This window comes from Camellia sinensis, chromosome 2, assembly GCF_055761805.1.
Source record: "Camellia sinensis isolate YWXY chromosome 2, ASM5576180v1, whole genome shotgun sequence".
In the NCBI taxonomy this organism is placed as follows: domain Eukaryota; kingdom Viridiplantae; phylum Streptophyta; class Magnoliopsida; order Ericales; family Theaceae; genus Camellia; species Camellia sinensis.
The window spans coordinates 97,553,606-97,573,555 of record NC_138962.1 but is presented as its reverse complement, the minus strand read 5'-3'; the positions used below and the strand labels follow the sequence as shown (position 1 = coordinate 97,573,555).

The 19,950-nt window shown below is 35.3% G+C and overlaps 1 protein-coding gene and 1 long non-coding RNA gene across 2 annotated transcripts in view; both read left to right on the top strand.

The window, feature by feature from the left end:
• LOC145820211 (uncharacterized) overlaps nucleotides 1-900 on the top strand; it is a 31,280-nt gene extending 30,380 nt beyond the window's left edge. The window contains exon 3 of the long non-coding RNA XR_014361384.1: nucleotides 820-900. This is a non-coding gene — a long non-coding RNA (uncharacterized LOC145820211). The remainder of the gene's footprint in view (nucleotides 1-819) is intronic.
• A 1,159-nt stretch (nucleotides 901-2,059) lies between these two features.
• Nucleotides 2,060-18,244, top strand: LOC145816046 (histidine--tRNA ligase, chloroplastic/mitochondrial-like). The gene is made up of 5 exons (XM_082912290.1): nucleotides 2,060-2,095; nucleotides 3,806-3,931; nucleotides 16,764-16,892; nucleotides 17,661-17,824; nucleotides 17,957-18,244. Exons 1-5 carry the CDS (start codon nucleotides 2,060-2,062, stop codon nucleotides 18,093-18,095), a joined length of 594 nt encoding a protein of 197 aa, XP_082768416.1. The 3' UTR covers nucleotides 18,096-18,244.
• The last annotated feature ends 1,706 nt before the right edge of the window (nucleotides 18,245-19,950 follow it).

The following is a 19,950-nucleotide window of genomic DNA, read 5'->3' as shown; positions in this document are numbered from 1 at the left end:
TTTTAGGTTAAGAAAGTTGCTAATCAGTTTTTATGGTTAGGGGTATTTTGGTAATTTGCAGAATTTTTGGATATGGATTGTGCGCGTGCCCATGGTTTGGCTTGTGGGTTAGGTTGTTTAATTGATTTTTATTTATGAGTTTTCTTTGGTCTTAGATAGGTTTTGGATGTCTAAAAGTTTAGTAGTTTCCTATTTTGGAATCCTAGTGAAGGAAGTCTCTAAAGTCTATATATAGTCATGTAATTTATCTAATTTATTAAAGCTGATATTTGAGAGAATTTCAGGAGTTTTGAAGCTTTCTTATGGATTGTGTGATACCTATGGAATCTACATGGATGCTTAGACTTTTCTTCTTTCTTTTCTTTTCAATTTACTGTTCATGAGGTACTATTCAAAGCTCTGGAACAGCCCTGTTTTGATCTCCTTTCCCCTGTTTTATCAACCCCAAACCTAGTTCATTCTATATGTTAATTAAAACCCTAAAATTCCCACTGATTTTCAGCCTTAACCAACAATAAAAAGCCACAGAAGCTTAGTTCTAAAACCCTCACAGTGCTTTGCGACATCATCTTCATTCTGATAATTTTATTTGTAATTTGTTTGTTTGAAGGTATAGATTTAACTAATTAAGATTCTTTCACTTTTGCGAAATGTAATTATTAAACATAAGTTTGGAATAAGAAGTGCACCAAGCCACAATGATATCTCAAGGAGCAATTACTATTTGTGTCTTCTAAATCATTTCTTTTTAAATTTCCCCTGAAGTTGTTATTGTGCTACTTTGATATTCCCTAAGAATACCACATTTGCTATATCTAGAGAAACTTGGAGCAGCAGGGGAAGCAGTTGCTGATCTGAAACGACTATTTTCACTCGCTGAAAAGTTTGGATACTCTGTGTTAGTATTATTAGTGTACAGAAAAGCTGTAAAGTAAAGCATAGCTAGTTGTCATTTATATTATATAATATGTAATGTTTCTTGCTTTCGGTGCCTAACTTAGCATCCTATGCTGTCATCTCCTCTCTATAAAGAGAGTGTTCATCTTCTTGTAATAATACACAGAAATACAGAGTTATTCATTTTGCTCTCTCTCCCTCTCTTTATCAATTTATCTTACATGGTATCAGAGCTAGGTTAAGAACCTAGTAATTCTACTTCACCGGCGGGCGGCAGCCTCGCCTTGGCCGCCCGCCGGACCTCTACACATACCTTCACTCCGCTGCCACAAATTATTCTTCTTGATCTTGATCTTCTTATTGTTGCTGCTAGTTCAAGCTCTCAGCCTTGAACCTCAAACACATGTATCCCAATATCTGCTCCTTCAGATGGTGTCTTTCCTGGACTTGCATCTGCATCACAGCAGAATTTTAACCAGTCCTTGGCACAAGTCCCGTCAATTGGGCAGCAGCAAATATCACCGCCACAGAAGCCACTTCAATCGCCACAAGACTTGCCATCTTCCCTGCAGCTACACCCTCAGACTCCATCGTCTTACTCGCAGACGCAGCCTTCACAGGCATCACTCCAACAACTTGGTCAGCTGCAAATGCGATGACCAAGCTTTTACAATGGCTGCCAACGAAGACCAAGCTTTTCCAGACCTCAGGTGGTTGGAGCAATCTCCTCCAAGCCGATCTACTTTTTTGTCGTCGTGAGAGTAGTCTCCGTTGGTGGCAGTGCCATTCTCCTCGCCGTTTTCAGATTTTCTGTTGTTGATGCTGGATCTCTCCATTCTAGGATTCTCCTCCGTGAATGGTGTGGCTGCTGGGTGCCACAATTGTGTGGATCTGTGTGTCTAGATCGGCCATATAGAGAGAGAGAGAACCAAACTTCATCCATCGTGTGTCTGGGTCTCCCTCTCTGTTTTGAGTCTGCCGTGTGTGTGTGTTCTCTATCGTGTGTTGTGTGTTAGCTGGGTGTGTTGAGTATATGTGTGTGGGTCTCTTTGTGCCATGTGTCGCCCCAGATTTAGAGCTTCAAAGGGGTGATCTTCCATACGAAAGAGAGAGAAGAGAGGGACGGGTTTTGTGTCTTCATGCCCATGTGTGCTGCTATGTAATGGTGTCAATGGTGATGTATCAGTGTGTGAGAGAGGTCTGCCTATGTCTGTGTGTGCCGTGCCTGGTGTGTGATGGCAGCGGTGGTGTGGGATGTGTGCGCGTGCCGTGTGTATGAGTGTGTCCGGCTTTTCCTTTTTTTTTTTTCCCACCAACCCCACTCAACTTTTTTTTATTTTAATATATATATATATATATATGTATCTGTTTATTCTAATATATTACCCAAAGCAACTGAGTTACTCCACCACCTTTTGCACACCTATACCCCATTTTTTTTTTTATTTTTAAACCAATCTCCATCCAACCTTTTTTTATTTTATTTTATTTTTTTTAAAACACCCTGTGATCCATCATTCCATGATACACCATCCGTCAACTTTTGTCCCCCTCTTTTCCTTTCTTTTTCTTTTAATATTGCCCACCCACTCTTCTTTTCTTTAAACACAAAACCACTCTTATTTTTTTACACACCCAGCTCCCAACACACCCAGTCTCCTCTGATTTTTACTTTATTTTCTTTTATATATATATGTTTATATATTATCCTACCCCACCAGACCTCAGAAACCACCTCTGATTTTTCTTATCTTTATTTTATTTCCTTCTCCACAAAAACCCAACCAACCACACCAAAAAAAAAAAAAAAAAAAAAAAAAAAAAAAAAAAAATTCAACACCACCTCACTGATTTTTCTGCTCCACCAACCTTGTACCATTCTTGCCATCCAGCTTAAAAAAAAAAAAAAAAAAAAAAAAAAAAAAAAAAAAAAGGACAAACAAAAACTAACAGTCTGATCACACCACACTTCCTTATTTTTTTTTTTTTAATCACCCCATGTTCTTCTGTTCCCACATACCCCACTCCGTCACGCCCGGCCTCACCTTTCTTTTATTATATATATATATCATCTTTTTTTTTCTTTTTTTTTTTTTTTTTTTTACATCTTCACTCTGTGTTGAGCTGTTTTGCTCCACTTTCTCAAATCCCTTTGTTTCAACCTTAAATAGGTTTTTCTCTTCACACCTATTTGAGTTTGAGGGGGGGTATTCTACATATATCATGGTGAGCATGGTTACACACCATGCGAACCACCAAAGCTGGTGCGCATGGTTATACACCATGGGAACCATCCAAGCCACCCCATGGCGCACTCCTTAAGTCGTCACCTTGGTGCACCACCAAAATTCTTTTACATCGGTCCGGCATGACCCCGTAAACTGTCCCGACATTGATTCCGGTCAGCTTTTACATCGGTCCGGCATGACCCCGTAAACTGTCCCGACATTGATTCCGGTCAGCTTTTACATCGGTCCGGCATGACCCCGTAAACTGTCCCGACATTGATTCCGGTCAGCTTTTACAACGGTCCGGCATGACCCCGTAAACTGTCCCGACATTGATTCAGACATTATCTACTACAAACGGTCCGACACGACCATACAGTGTCCTCTCCAACGGTGTGACACGACCATACCGTGTCTTCAACAACAATTTTATTTATCAGTTTCTTTTCTTGTTTTGTTACTCTTTCCAAACTCAAGTTGGTTTGTGTCTATCCTCCTTGAGTTTGAGGGGGGCTGTTAGTATTATTAGTGTACAGAAAAGCTGTAAAGTAAAGCATAGCTAGTTGTCATTTATATTATATAATATGTAATGTTTCTTGCTTTCGGTGCCTAACTTAGCATCCTATGCTGTCATCTCCTCTCTATAAAGAGAGTGTTCATCTTCTTGTAATAATACACAGAAATACAGAGTTATTCATTTTGCTCTCTCTCCCTCTCTTTATCAATTTATCTTACACTCTGAGTGGATTCAGTTTGATGCATCTGTTGTCCGTGGTCTAGCATATTATACCGGAACAGTATTTGAGGTTAGATTTGTAAATTCATTAAGTACTTCTTTTGCCTGGACAATTTGAAATTCCATATTAGAAAAAGGAGCTCAGATTGTGGTTCCCTTTAATGGATCTTTTACTAAAGAAAAATTGGGAAAAGAAATAAATAAAAAAATAAAAAATAAATTTTGAATCTTGTTCCTGCTTATATTACACTCCCTTGTTAAATTGCGCCTGTCTTTATGGCATGATAGCTAGCGGAGGAGGCTGTTGTTGTTACGTGGCAGGCCACTTTTGGGGTGGTAATGAGATCTGGGCGACTGTGATACCGCCATGCATGACCAGACACAATTACTGAATTGTAGATAGGACTGGTATCCAAGAGTGGATAAGGCAATTTTAACATGGTTATTGAAAAAGCCTGCAGATGATTATCTTGATTTTCTTGTATAAATGGTTGTCTTTATGCTAGTGATGTAGAATGGGGATGGAGAATAGGAGACAATGGGTGAGCGAAACATGCAAAGGCGATGGCCATAACCGTACAAAGGCTTCAAGTCTGTTTAATACAATGGCAAGCCTCTTATTTGTGGACAAAACAACTCTAATAAAATAGGAAACTAATACTAGTAAGAATTTAAATATAAATGCTATAGGATATTATTTAATAAAATGGTAAATTAAGCCTCTTCGTGGTAGAAAGTTGCTGCATGAGAGTTGAATTGTTGCGGCCTGATTTTTAAAAATTAATTAGCCAGAAGATCTAATTAACCTAAGCGTAATTTGTGAGAACCCGAATATAAAAATTAAGTAAATAATTAAATAATAATATTACATATTGGAGGATCTTTTAATTAATTTTAAACCTAAAATAAATTTATGGTGAAAGTCTTTAATTTAGAGACAAGGTTTATTATAAAAATAAAAATAAGAAGAGAGAGAGGAGGGGGTGACTTGAACTCTAGACCACAAGATTAATATATAAGACTCCTACCATTTGAGTTGCATGTAACTTATAAATATGTTTTGTATATTTATCTATTTATTTGACCTATGTGTGCCCACCACTAGTATTAAATAAAATAAACACAAACCCTACTCTATTATTTGTTCACCACATAGGGCAACAACAGCAGCCACGGGAGAGGGTTAGAGAGAAGGAAAAAAAAAGAAGAAGATGTTGCAATCAAAGAACTTTTGGGTGTGTTGTGTTGTGTGTGATCATCAAAGGTTAGCCCTCCTTGGTTTTCTTCTCTTCTTTTTGTTCTTCATCCTTATTCTATAATTATTTTGTTCACTGATGGAGAGGTTGTAGGTTTATGTATTGTGTATATAGATATCCTATTAAGAAACTTGAGGAGCTAAATTTATATGTAAAGATTGGGTGTAATTTTCAGTCCAAAAATTCTGTACAAAGTCACAAATTTTAAAAATCAATAAACCATATCAAACGGATGAATTTTAAGCTGAAATTTTTACAGTAGATCAATTACATATTGAATTGCATATCTGAATTTTTTTATAATTTTTGGGAGTCAAAATCCGTATAAATTGAGGTATTCAAATCTGCCCAGGAAACCAGTCCGAAACAGTAAATTCGGGAGTGTTGTTCTCTTTGGGTATAAATCCAAAAATTATCAAATTAGTTTCATTAGAACCGGTTACAAGTCTAGTTTCGTACGTTTTTGGCCTTGCATTGATTGCTCGTGTATATTAAGAGAACCGTCAATTTATTTAAAATGCTGCAGAAAACAACCTGTTTGGATATAATAAATTGTAGATAATTATTTTGATACGAAAATCAAGTGAAACCAATTGGGTTTGAAACTTAGGATATATTAGATCATATCTGGAGGTTATTGGAATTTTTTGAATAGCGTGGAGTGGGTTTTGTAATTTTCAAAGTTAGCGAATAGGTTGGGAAGGCTTGTTTGAAATTCTGTTTTATCTTAAAGTCACAATTAATTAAGTTTTGACCGGAACCCATGTCTTGGGTGATTTTAAACCTTGAAGAACATGAACTTAGGTAATATTTAAGAGTAACGGTGAGTTGGGTTGAGCCGTGTTAGTGCGCTTTAGTTTGGGGTTACTTAGTTCGTATTCTTTAGTATTTTTAAATTAGTAGTGACGTGTAGTTTTCATATTGGTTCAGAGCACTAGTTGGACTTTCATACTCTATTCGAGGATTATATTATTTCGTTTCCAGGTGAGTAGTTTCATGCTACATATTTTTATAAATGTTCTCCTACCCTGAACTGTTGGAAAAATTAAATTGTTGTTTCATGATTAAACTGTTTTGATAAATTATTATATTATCAATTGAATCAAATTATTTCTGAAACATGTGTGAACTTGGCATACTGTAAACTATTCGTTTTGGTCTCATGTTTATAATGATGAACTACCATGTTTTGCGAAACTGATGTGTATTGATTATTGGGACCATGTGTGTATTTAGTCCAGAGAAATTATTCCACTGTGTGTGGTGACTCTGGCCACTAGGGAACAGATCCGGGTTGGGCCGTGATGACTCTAGTGCTCAACGATTGTAAGGAACAGACCTTTAAAAACAACTAGGTGACCTTCAATCGGATCGTCTTTGAGAAAAGGCCCAGGTGCCACCCTGAGGATGACTCTTAGTTCGGTATTGGATCCAACGGGGCTTATAGCCTGAGAAATGTGTGGCAGATTATTTGTTTTTATTGGTACCCAGAAAATTATTGGTGTTCATGTTATAATCTGTTTTAAGTGGAAAATGTTGTTTATCATGTTCTTGCGAGACATGAGTATTTTAAGTGTTGAACTGTGGAACCATCTTTTTGAAACAGATTGTATTTACCAAACTGTATGCCAATCTAGTTTCTGTGATATATATCTTATTTTGGAATTGAACCCTGTTTTCAAAACTGTATTTACTATCCATGTTGCTACTCACTGAGCTATCAGCTGACTTAGTTGTTTACCATTTCCAGGTGTTAGAAGGACTTAGAGTGTACTCATGGCGTAGCGGGGACTCATTGCATGGACCTCTAGGGCATTCCTTTAGTTTAGAGTGTTATGTCAAATTTGTGCATATTTATATTTATTCTTATCGAAGTTCATTTAGGATTATTTTTTTTATGTGGGTTGTTTATATCCCATAAGTTTGGATGGTTTGTGATTACGGTTGATTTTGCCGTTTATAATTGTGACATGTCTAGATTGAGTTTTGGTTATTTATTATTGGACTATTGTTCAGTTGTTCAATATGATTGGATTCGTGTTTAGGCTTACGTGTGCCTTGGGCTAAGTCCCTGTGGGCCACGGCCGGTCATGCCCGGATTTGGGGTGTGACAATTGTGGTATCAGAGCTATAGATTTATCAAGTTACATACCTTGCATTTCATCATTTAGACGAGGTCCGAGTCCCTATAGTACTTAGTAGTGTTTGGTTAAGTTAGTTTTATTTAAACTTGTGTTGAATCGTTCTTGATTTCGTTTTGATGGTTAATAGTTGACACCTAGATATTTACACGGATTGTCTATTCTTTAAGAGCCTTTGATGTTTGTATTATTGTGTGTAATCCATTTGGAGAAATAGTAATATTGGGAGATGTCTGTAGATCTTGTCAGATAAAGATGGATGGTAGGATTTTTCTAGTGGATTTGATTTCTTTAGAGATGAAGGATTTTGATGTGATTTTGGAGATGGATTCGTTGAAGAAGCATCATGCTTCTATTGATTGTTTTAGAATGGGAGTAGTTTTTGCTATGCTGGGACAACTTGAGTTTTTCTTCCAGGGGGATAGGAAAGGGTCTTCTATCTATTTTACTTCTTCCTTTTAGGCTAATCGAATGTTGAGAAAAAGGTGTCATGGTTATTTAACTTGTGTGGTGAGTATCAAACTACCAAAATAGAAGTTAGAGGAGTTGCCTGTAGTGAGTGATTGTGTTGATGTTTTTCCAAAGGATCTACTTGGACTTCCTCTAGATCGTGAGGTAGAATTTTCCATTAACTTGGTCCCTGACACAGCACTTATTTCTAAAGCGCCCTATAGAATGGCATCGTTAGAGTTAAGGGAGTTACAAACTTAGTTATAGAAGTTGTTAGAGAAATGTTTTATTAAGCCTAGTGTTTCACCTTGGGGAGCACCTGTGTTGTTTGTGAAGAAGAATGATAGGTCTATGAGGTTGTGTATTGATTGTTGAGAACCGAACAAAGTCACAGTGAAGAATAAGTGTCCTTTGCCATGTATTGATGACCTATTTGACCAATTGTAGGGAGCTCAGATATTCTCTAAGATTGACTTGAGGTCAGGTTATCACTAGTTGAAGGTGAGGGATGAGGATGTTCTTAAGACTGCTTTTAGAACCCGTTATAGGCATTATGAGTTCTTGGTGCCCCCTTTTGGTCTCACAAATGTACCGCCGCATTCATGGATTTAATGAATAGAGTATTTAAGACCCAACTGCATAAATTTGTGGTAGTGATTATTGATGACATCGTAATTTATTCGAAGAGTAAGGAGGAGCATGAGCAGCATTTGAGGGTAGTACTGCAGATCCTTAGGGAGAAGAGACTGTATGCAAAATTTAAGAAGTGTGAATTTTGGTTGAGCATTGTATCATTTTTGGGTCATGTGGTAAGTAAAGATGGGGTATTTGTGGATAGCACAAAGGTGGTAGAAAATCGTTCATTGGCCACGACCTACTTCTGTGATAGAGGTACGTAGCTTTCTAGGGTTTGCTGGATATTACAAACAGTTTGTGGAAGGATTCTTTTGTATTACTTGCTACTTACCAATCTCACTAGGAAAGGGGTAAAGTTTGAGTGGAATGATGATTGTGAGTGTAACTTCAAAGAGCTTAAACAGAGGTTAACATCAGCTCCAATCCTTGCCTTATCTACTAATGGTGGTGGTTTTGTGATTTATAGTGATGTTTCATGATAGGGTTTAGGATGTGTGCTCATACAGCATAGGAAGGTGATTGCTTATGCGTCATGAAAGTTGAAAGTACATGAGAGAAATTATTCTACGCACGACTTGGAGTTAGCAATAGTGATTTTCGCTCTTAAGATCTGGCGACATTATTTGTATGGAGAGTCATGTGAGATTTACACTGATCATAAGAGTTTAAAGTATATTTTCACACAGGAGGAACTAAATTTGAGGCAAAGAAGATGGCTTGAGTTACTAAAAGATTTCGATGTGAATATATTATGTCATCCGGGGAAGGCAAATGTGGTTGCAGATGCCTTGAGTAGAAAGGTTGCAGTTGGAGATATAGCTGCTTTGTCTATTGAGAGTTGTTTGGTGGAAGACATGAAACGTTTGAGACTTGAGGTTGTTACACCTGGAAATAGGGCTTATTGTAGTCAATTGACAGTTCAGCCGACCTTGAGAGAACGGATTCGTATAGCACAGGAGATTGACCCCCAGTGTGAGCGTATTAAAGGAGAGATGACAGAGGGTAAGCATGTAGACTTTGTGGTTAGTGATGATGGGTTACTTAGATTCCATAGCCGAATTTGTGTTCCTGCTGGTGGTGATTTGCGGAAGGAGATTATGATGGAGGCACATAGTTCTAGTTATAGTTATAGCATTCATCTTGGAAGCACTAAGATGTATCGGGATCTTCATGAACATTTTTGGTGGAATGGTATGAAGGGAGATATTGCAGAATTTGTGGTTCAGTGTTTGGTGTGTCAACAGGTTAAAGTAGAACATCAGAAACCTGCGGGGAAACTACAACCCTTGCCTATACCGGAGTGGAAGTGGGATCATGTTACCATGGACTTCGTGTGCGGATTACCTCGTACTAGAAGTAATCACGATGCAGTTTGGGTAGTTGTTGATAGATTAACCAAGTCAGCACATTTTATTGCAGTACGGATGACCTATTCTCTAGCTCGATTTGCACAGTTGTATGTGAAAGAAATTGTTAGATTGCATGGGGCACCAGTGTCAATAGTGTCAGATCGGGACCCTCGTTTTGTGTCTAAGTTTTGGGGTGCGTTACAATCAACTATGGGTACTCAGTTAAATTTTAGTTCAGCTTATCACCCTCAGACAGATGGGCAATCAGAGAGGACTATTCAAACCCTTGAGGATATGTTGAGGGCTTGTGCCTTGGAGTGGAGAGGTAATTGGGATGATTATTTACCGCTCATGGAGTTTGCCTATAATAATAGTTATCATTCCAGTTTGGGAGTAGCTCCTTATGAGGCTTTGTATGGGAGGAAGTGTAGGTCTCCTTTGTGTTGGTATGAGGTTGGTGAAAGGCAAATGTTGGGACCTGATTTGGTGGAGGATGCTACACAGAAAATTATCACCATCAGAGAGAGATTATTGACTGCCCAGAGTAGACAAAAAAGTTATGCTGATCATCGTAGGAGAGACTTAGAGTTTCATGAGGGGGATATGGTATTCTTGAAAGTATCACCATGGAAAGGAGTGATCAGGTTTGGAAAGAAAGGAAAGTTGAGTCCTAGATACATTGGTCCATTTGAGGTATTGGAGAAGGTTGGTGAGGTTGCGTACCGTGTTGCTCTACCCCCTAGGTTGGCAGGAGTGCATAATGTGTTTCACGTGTCTATGCTGAGGAAATATGTGCACAGTCCGTCACGTGTGATAGATTATGAGCCGCTTCAGATTAGAGAGGATTTTTCATATGAGGAGATACCTGTTCAGATTTTGGATTCGAAAGAGAAAAGGTTGCGTACAAAGGTCATTAAATTGGTTAAGGTACTGTGGCGTAATCATCTAGTTGAAGAGGCGACTTGGGAATGCGAGGACGAGATGCGCGAGAAGTACCCACATCTATTCCCATAATTTACTCAGGTTAGTTTCGAGGACGAAACTTTTTTTTAGGAGGGGAGAATGTGAGAACCCGAATATAAAAATTAAGTAAATAATTAAATAATAATATTACATATTGGAGGATCTTTTAATTAATTTTAAACCTAAAATAAATTTATGGTGAAAGTCTTTAATTTAGAGACAAGGTTTATTATAAAAATAAAAATAAAAAGAGAGAGAGGAGGGGGTGACTTGAACTCTAGACCACAAGGTTAATATATAAGACTCCTACCATTTGAGTTGCATGTAACTTATAAATATGTTTTGTATATTTATCTATTTATTTGACCTATGTGTGCCCACCACTAGTATTAAATAAAATAAACACAAACCCTACTCTATTATTTGTTCACCACATAGGGCAACAACAGCAGCCACGGGAGAGGGTTAGAGAGAAGGAAAAAAAAAGAAGAAGATGTTGCAATCAAAGAACTTTTGGGTGTGTTGTGTTGTGTGTGATCATCAAAGGTTAGCCCTCCTTGGTTTTCTTCTCTTCTTTTTGTTCTTCATCCTTATTCTATAATTATTTTGTTCACTGATGGAGAGGTTGTAGGTTTATGTATTGTGTATATAGATATCCTATTAAGAAACTTGAGGAGCTAAATTTATGTGTAAAGATTGGGTGTAATTTTCAGTCCAAAAATTCTGTACAAAGTCACAAATTTTAAAAATCAATAAACCATATCAAACGGATGAATTTTAATCTGAAATTTTTACAGTAGATCAATTACATATTGAATTGCATATCTGAATTTTTTTATAATTTTTGGGAGTCAAAATCCGTATAAATTGAGGTATTCAAATCTGTCCAGGAAACCAGTCCGAAACAGTAAATTCGGGAGTGTTGTTCTCTTTGGGTATAAATCCAAAAATTATCAAATTAGTTTCATTAGAACCGGTTACAAGTCTAGTTTCGTACGTTTTTGGCCTTGCATTGATTGCTCGTGTATATTAAGAGAACCGTCAATTTATTTAAAATGCTGCAGAAAACAACCTGTTTGGATATAATAAATTGTAGATAATTATTTTGATACGAAAATCAAGTGAAACCAATTGGGTTTGAAACTTAGGATATATTAGATCATATCTGGAGGTTATTGGAATTTTTTGAATAGCGTGGAGTGGGTTTTGTAATTTTCAAAGTTAGCGAATAGGTTGGGAAGGCTTGTTTGAAATTCTGTTTTATCTTAAAGTCACAATTAATTAAGTTTTGACCGGAACCCATGTCTTGGGTGATTTTAAACCTTGAAGAACATGAACTTAGGTAATATTTAAGAGTAACGGTGAGTTGGGTTGAGCCGTGTTAGTGCGCTTTAGTTTGGGGTTACTTAGTTCGTATTCTTTAGTATTTTTAAATTAGTAGTGACGTGTAGTTTTCATATTGGTTCAGAGCACTAGTTGGACTTTCATACTCTATTCGAGGATTATATTATTTCGTTTCCAGGTGAGTAGTTTCATGCTACATATTTTTATAAATGTTCTCCTACCCTGAACTGTTGGAAAAATTAAATTGTTGTTTCATGATTAAACTGTTTTGATAAATTATTATATTATCAATTGAATCAAATTATTTCTGAAACATGTGTGAACTTGGCATACTGTAAACTATTCGTTTTGGTCTCATGTTTATAATGATGAACTACCATGTTTTGCGAAACTGATGTGTATTGATTATTGGGACCATGTGTGTATTTAGTCCAGAGAAATTATTCCACTGTGTGTGGTGACTCTGGCCACTAGGGAACAGATCCGGGTTGGGCCGTGATGACTCTAGTGCTCAACGATTGTAAGGAACAGACCTTTAAAAACAACTATGTGACCTTCAATCGGATCGTCTTTGAAAAAAGGCCCAGGTGCCACCCTGAGGATGACTCTCAGTTCGGTATTGGATCCAACGGGGCTTATAGCCTGAGAAATGTGTGGCAGATTATTTGTTTTTATTGGTACCCAGAAAATTATTGGTGTTCATGTTATAATCTGTTTTAAGTGGAAAATGTTGTTTATCATGTTCTTGCGAGACATGAGTATTTTAAGTGTTGAACTGTGGAACCATCTTTTTGAAACAGATTGTATTTACCAAACTGTATGCCAATCTAGTTTATGTGATATATATCTTATTTTGGAATTGAACCCTGTTTTCAAAACTGTATTTACTATCCATGTTGCTACTCACTGAGCTATCAGCTGACTTAGTTGTTTACCATTTCCAGGTGTTAGAAGGACTTAGAGTGGACTCATGGCGTAGCGGGGACTCATTGCATGGACCTCTAGGGCATTCCTTTAGCTTAGAGTGTTATGTCAAATTTGTGCATATTTATATTTATTCTTATCGAAGTTCATTTAGGATTATTTTTTTATGTGGGTTGTTTATATCCCATAAGTTTGGATGGTTTGTGATTACGGTTGATTTTGCCGTTTATAATTGTGACATGTCTGGATTGAGTTTTGGTTATTTATTATTGGACTATTGTTCAGTTGTTCAATATGATTGGATTCGTGTTTAGGCTTACGTGTGCCTTGGGCTAAGTCCCTGTGGGCCACGGCCGGTCATGCCCGGATTTGGGGTGTGACATAATTTGTTACCCAAAAACCATTGTTTTGCCTTATTAATTACTTAGCCCTATTTCCAATCTTTATTTCCTTGTTGTCTCGGGAAATGTATTCAAATCTGCTCCGTATATAAAAATAAAGGGGCAAATTACCCACAAGTCCTTTTTGAAAAGTATGTATTTTATTTAATCCCAAAACCTTTTAGATAGACCCAAAAATCTTATGCCCATTTATCTCTTCTCTTTCCCTACACCTTGCTTCTCCTCTCTATCTCTATTTCTCTGATATTGGCGACGACGACTACAACCACGCCTTCCTTTTTTCTTTCTTTTTCTAATCGATAGTCATTGGCGACCGGCGACCACCATTGATTGGGGTTCACCAGGAACCACCGAGTACCAACTCCTAAGAGATGAGTTTCCGACGAAGAAGGTGAGTAGATCTACTCAAATCTGAGTAGATCTACATTAAATCCGGCTAGATCTAACCAAAAAATAGTTTTCGGAGTACAAACATCTCTCTATATTTGTCTCTTTCCTTTGATCTCTCAGTTTTTATATTTTTATATTTTTTTTTTATACTACACACTTCTATTTTCTTATTATAATATAGAACATTTTCAACTTTTGAACATGTTATTTTCGAATTTTAGTTACAAGAGGTGAAAACGGCAAAAGTTTACAATTTTAGTTTTTTGGGTGCTGAAATAAATCATTCTTTACAACTGCAAAATTTTGTGGTTTCATAACTTTCTTTAGAACTGTAAAATTTTGTAGTTTCATAACATGTTTTCCAGTTTGATTAATAAGGATAAATACTTAATAGAATCATACTTTGAAATTATAACATTTTACAGTTTCAAAGCTTGTTTTTCAGTTTGATCAATATTGGAGATTATTTGCTTAAACCCTACAAAAATTGAAAATAACATATGTTTTTTTCCATTGTTGCTGTTTGTTGTTCTTAGGTTTTTTTCTCCTTTTAGTTTATCAATATTTAGCACATCTTACTATATTTTTTCGTTTTAATTTCTCAGTTTATTCTTTTTTTTAGCAATATTCTGGATATTCCAGTGAGCCTTCGGCGATATTCTTGACGTCCAGTGAACATTCTAGATATTCTGACAACTTCCGGTGATATTCAGAACATTTGGCGACACTACGGCGAATTTTCAGTGATATTCCGGTGACTTCCTGATGATGTTGAACATTTCAACGAATCTCCGATGATTGTATGACGGAAATCCGGCAATGATGGGATGTAGCAGTGTCTTTAAATTTTTTTAAAAAGAAAAAAAGATTTTTTGGTAACAATTAAAAATATATAGAACTAATTAGTTCAAGTGATTTGTTTTGGGACTAGATGAGTTTTGAACTTTGTGTATGAGACTTATCAGTAAATTCCTCAAAATAAAGAAAAGAGGCCCAAAACAAATGCGGAATGGCATCTGGCCTCACAAAGTCCTTAGAAACTATTAAAAGGTGTTGGTTTGCCAAAAATGTGCTTTTAAAAGGTCTTTACGGACCAAAACGACACAATTCAATAATCCAGGCAGATTAGTCCAAGTAAAAAGCGAATAACTGAAATCCAACAACATCCAAAATGCACACAAAACAATATAATACAACACAATATATATCTGATATCTCAAATATCAATGTATACTACAGGTCCTACACATTTGGTGCTCCCGGTAGACATATCAACCAAATACTCAAGGAGTCCTAGTTTCCTAATACCATGTCCAGGTTCCCGAACTCTAACTAGTAGGCAGCATCGTGGTCTATGCAAAGCTTACCGGGCCATACTGGCCTACTGGCCTAACAAACAGCGGCCATGGCCCAATCATATTTCAATAAAAATATCGGGGCCCATGGAGAAATCATAAATTCACATAATGTAAACTCAATAGTCTTATTAGGGAGCTTCTGTTTACCTAATGAATTTGATTCATTACACCCCTCGTTTAAACGAGTGTTTCTATTAGCACCCTATTTATTACTTTGGATCCATCATTTCTTTGAAACCACGCTTATAAATATCAAAACCTTTAAAATTTTTCTCTTTCCCCTAAATAATACCAAAATTATCGTTCTAGAAACTTCACACCCACTAAAATGCACACCTCTCAGCACACCCTATCAAAATTATCTTTCTAAAAATCATTCATCTCCCAAAACCCTAAAGTTCAAATCAAAAGTTTACCGTGGCGATCTCCCTGTCGATCATGTTTCTCACTGTCACGGTGGTATCTCTCTTGCTCTTTACAGATTTTTCTCTCTCTCTCTAGAGTTCTTGATCTAAAACCCATCTTCCTTGCACTCTTCCTTGCAAGATTTGAGATGGGTATTTAAAAAAAATAGCCGTTAGAGGCTTTGCTAGTTGGCATTTGGGTTTCAAACTTCCATGGAAATTGAAAAGAATGTTCATCAGCACCCCGAAATATATAACAATATAGATTAAATTTAAGAATGCAATCTATAAATAAGTCCGAACATATGAATAATGTTTGGTTATCCGTTGTCGATCTAATATCTTTAATTTGGCCATATGTTGCCATTTTTTTTGACCTGGACAAACTAATTGATGTCCGTATAGATGTTGATGTCATGATGACATCATCATACGGAAGATGATGTCAGCATGTCTAGGTCACCGTTTGAAAAAAATTTAGACTTCAACAAGACAAGCTATTGTAAGATCGAAGTGCTCTAATACCAAGTTGAAGTGTAAAGTTTACGAAATTAGGGTTAGGGTTGGAGTGGAAAGAGAGAAGAGAAAAGGAGAAGAGAGAATATAGAGGATAGGTTATTGGGTCATAATGAAAACCCTCACCTAACATATATTTATATTAAAACATTATTGTCACTATGACAATAATACCCTCAATATAAAATAAAAACAACGCCCAATTAGTACACATTAATGTGTGTTTAGGAGGGGAAAGATTGAGTATACACTTAACCTTTAGCATAATGTACAAAGTGGTGATTTCAAGACTTGAACCCATAACCTCAAGGTTATTAGGCCAAGTCTTAACCATTGAACCAATGGTCACCCCTTTAAAAACAAGGCCCAATTAACAAGGCCCAATTAGTACACATTAATAAGTATTTGGGAGGGGAAAGATTGAGTGCATACCTAACTTTTAGCATAATGCACAAAGTGATGGTGCCAAGACTTGAACCCATAACCTCAAGGTTATTAGGCCAAGTCTTAACCATTGAACCAATAGTCACCCTTACCCTTAATATAAAATAAAATAACATAATAATAACAGTTTGCTTTTAAGATGTTATGCTGATTTGAAAATGCTTCTAAAGGGAAATAAAATAGATATATGTGCCAGTAAGATTTCTTTTATTCACAAAGATGAAAGTGTGTACAAACACATTGTATACCTTGGTCATGAATGTGAAAATTTTAGTTTTTTTGTTTTGTCTTTTTTCTTTTCCCTACTAATGTTATCATTTTCAAAGGGATTTGATAGAGAAGGGAAGCTGCGAGCCATTTGCGGCGGTGGGCGGTATGACCGATTACTCTCTACTTTTGGGGGTGATGACATTCCTGCCTGTGGCTTTGGATTCGGTGATGCAGTAATTATAGAAGTAAGTTGAAGCCTTATATTCTTATTCCATGTTTGCCATAGGACTTTACATTTATTCCATTCTGTACATAAACGTGTATATATGTAATACATTTAAATATATATGTGTGCGCGCGCGCGCGCTTGTAGAAAATTATTGAACTTCTTTATTATTGTAATGAACCTCCTCTACATATTTGTGATTCATATGAACCATATTTAAAACTTGGTCAAGATTCCCGTTCAGCATATCATATCATGATGTCAAGTTGACTACTTTATAAGAGAAGAATAGCATAAGTTAGTGCTGCACGCCTTGCACATACATAACTTGGCATACACGGAGCTGTAATATCTTAACCTACATTTTTTATAAAGAAGGAATAGTTGAAAATTATGCAGTTCTAACTTGTTTTGATTTTAGAATTTATGGGAAAACTTGAGATTCTTAACCAGTGACTAGGCAAAATTTTTGGTGGGATAGATGGGCAGCCTTACAAGTTACAAGTAACGTGTGCTATTGAAAGTCAAGTGGAAATGAGAGCTTCATCTTTTGTCTGTTTTGTTCAATGGTTGTTTTTCTACATTGGTGTAAATTTGAAAATGTATTAAACAAGGTAATTTTGTGTTGCTGATATTTACTCAAATCAGCGAATGAGTTCTGTTACTTGCAACAATACATGAGGCATTGTTTGAGGATGCCTTTCATTTTGAAATATTTTAATGTAACTTCGTTCAGTTTTTTTTTAAAAAAATTTTACATTTTTTCCTCTTGGTTAATAATGGTTAGCTGCTCAAGGAGAAAGGGCTTATTCCAGAAATAGGTGAGCAAGTAGAGAACATTGTGTGCCATCTGGATCCTGATCTTCAAGATGCATCTGCTGCTGTTGCTACCATTCTCAGGGAAAAAGGCCAAAGTGTTGATTTGGTGTTGGTGAACAAACCACTTAAATGGTACATAATTTCATCTTTCTAATGTTTAAAAGGTTTTGCATCAATCAATATTACATGCTTCCTAATATGTATTCACTTATATATATATATATATATATATATATATATATCTTTATGATCCTCCTTTGGTAGGGTGTTCAAACGGGCAGCACGGATAAATGCCCGGAGGCTTGTATTGGTGGGAAGTTCTGAGTGGCAAAAAGGTATGGTTAGTGTAAAAATCCTTTCATCTGGTGAACAATATGAAATTGAAGTTGACAAGCTAGAGTGAGAAAAGTCATATATATATATATATATATTGTTTTTTGGTTCCCCTTTCAAGCAATTGTTGATTTGTGGTGGGATAATAATACATGTATGTTTTCCCTTTTGTATGTTTATATATATATATATATATATTATCACTTGTTTTAATGACCTAACTGTATATCAGATCACTTTGATACTGTAAATCTTAAGGTTGAGTTTGGATTATGAATTTGAGTAAAGATTTCAAAAGGAAAAGGGAAAAAAGTGTACAGGTGTGAAATGTAGCTTTTATTTACATTTCACTCATATTTTTTCTTTTCCTTTCTAAATTTCTATCTAAATTCATGAATTAAACGCAGCATAAGAAATTTATGTTTGACATCTGATCCAGTATTATTTTTTTGCTTCACATTGTAATTCTAGCAATCAAGTTTCTTCTCTTTTACCATTACATATTGATCTGTTCCTCCATATAATTTCTTCTTCTTCTCTCTCTCTCTCAAAGAAATAAAGAAAAAAAAAATGTCTGATTCTTTTTATTTCTCTACGTAAATCAAACCAAACTAAATCTTATGTACGTCCATAAAACTAGCGAGAGCTTTTTATTTTTATTTTATTTTTATTTTTTGAACAACAGCGAGAGTTTAAATAACATTTTTTTCTTGATGATGGTCTTCGTATATAAGAAAGAGTCCTTTTTGTTTGGATAAATAGAAGCAAAAAGAAATGAAAAAGAAAAATGTTATGGACTTTAAATGAATTATCAATTTTTTTATTAAATGTCCCACATTATGCACGTCCATAAAACTAGCTAGAGTTTAAATAACATTTTTTTCTTGATGATGGTGATCTTCGTATATAAGAAACAGTCCCTTTTGCTTGGATAAACAGAAGCAAAAAGAAAAGAAAAAAGAAAATGTTATGGATTCTAAATGAATTATCAAATTTTTTACTAAACTTCTCACATGTGTGTGGAATCTATACAAATCACATGTGTGTGGGTCTCACACTAATATTTGAGGTTTGGTGGAAATTTTGGTAATTTATTTAAGGTCCCTAACATAACTCAAAGAAAAAATCTCTCTTATTTTGTTTGGTTACAAAAAGAGAGGACAAAATACAATAACGATCCCTATAGTTTAGAATTTGTGTAACTTTTTAATTATGATATATTTAATCTTGAGTTTTGAATATCGTTCTAAATAAAGTCAATTGAAGACATTGTTACTCTATTTTAAGGGTAAATTCGTAAATTTAATAAAATATTAACTAGTTTGATAAAAATAAATATCAAAAAATTATTTTGAATCTTTAAAAATTATTTTTACCCGTCAAAGATAAAATCATATAAAAATTATAAATTTTTTATATTTTTATTTTTTATTTTTATATTTTTACTAAATTAATTTTGTGTGCGTTTGAATGATGATTATGTAATGGGTGGTTTTTTTGTTTGTTTGTTGATATTTTAGGATGATTATCATTTAATAGATTGTTGTATTTGTTGTCAGATATTTTTGGATGGTTATCATGTAATAAATAGTTATTAGACTTTTAATGTGTAATCAATATGTTTAATATATGAAATATTTTTAGTTTTGAATTTTTTGATTTAATGGATTGGTTTAATAATGACATCAAAATTGTCATCATATTTGATTTTTGAAAAAATAAAAACTAATTTGCTGAAAATAAATATATAAAAAAAATGATTTCTATCCTTCCAAAAGATAAAATTATATAAAAATGATGTGTTTTTATTTTTTTCAACTATTTAATTTTTAAATTCTTAGAATTTTTTTTTTTTTTGAAAATAGACTCTAAAAACTAAATTAAAAAACTTTATAACCAATAAAGTTCCAACATTATTCATTAAA

Coding starts and splice junctions, on each gene's coding strand:
- LOC145816046 (XM_082912290.1), top strand. CDS start 2,060: ATGGTGTCAATGGTGATGTATCAGTGTGTGAGAGAG. Junction 3,932..16,763: donor ATACCGGAACAGTATTTGAG/GTTAGATTTGTA, acceptor TCATTTTCAAAG/GGATTTGATAGAGAAGGGAA. Junction 17,825..17,956: donor GTGAACAAACCACTTAAATG/GTACATAATTTC, acceptor CTCCTTTGGTAG/GGTGTTCAAACGGGCAGCAC.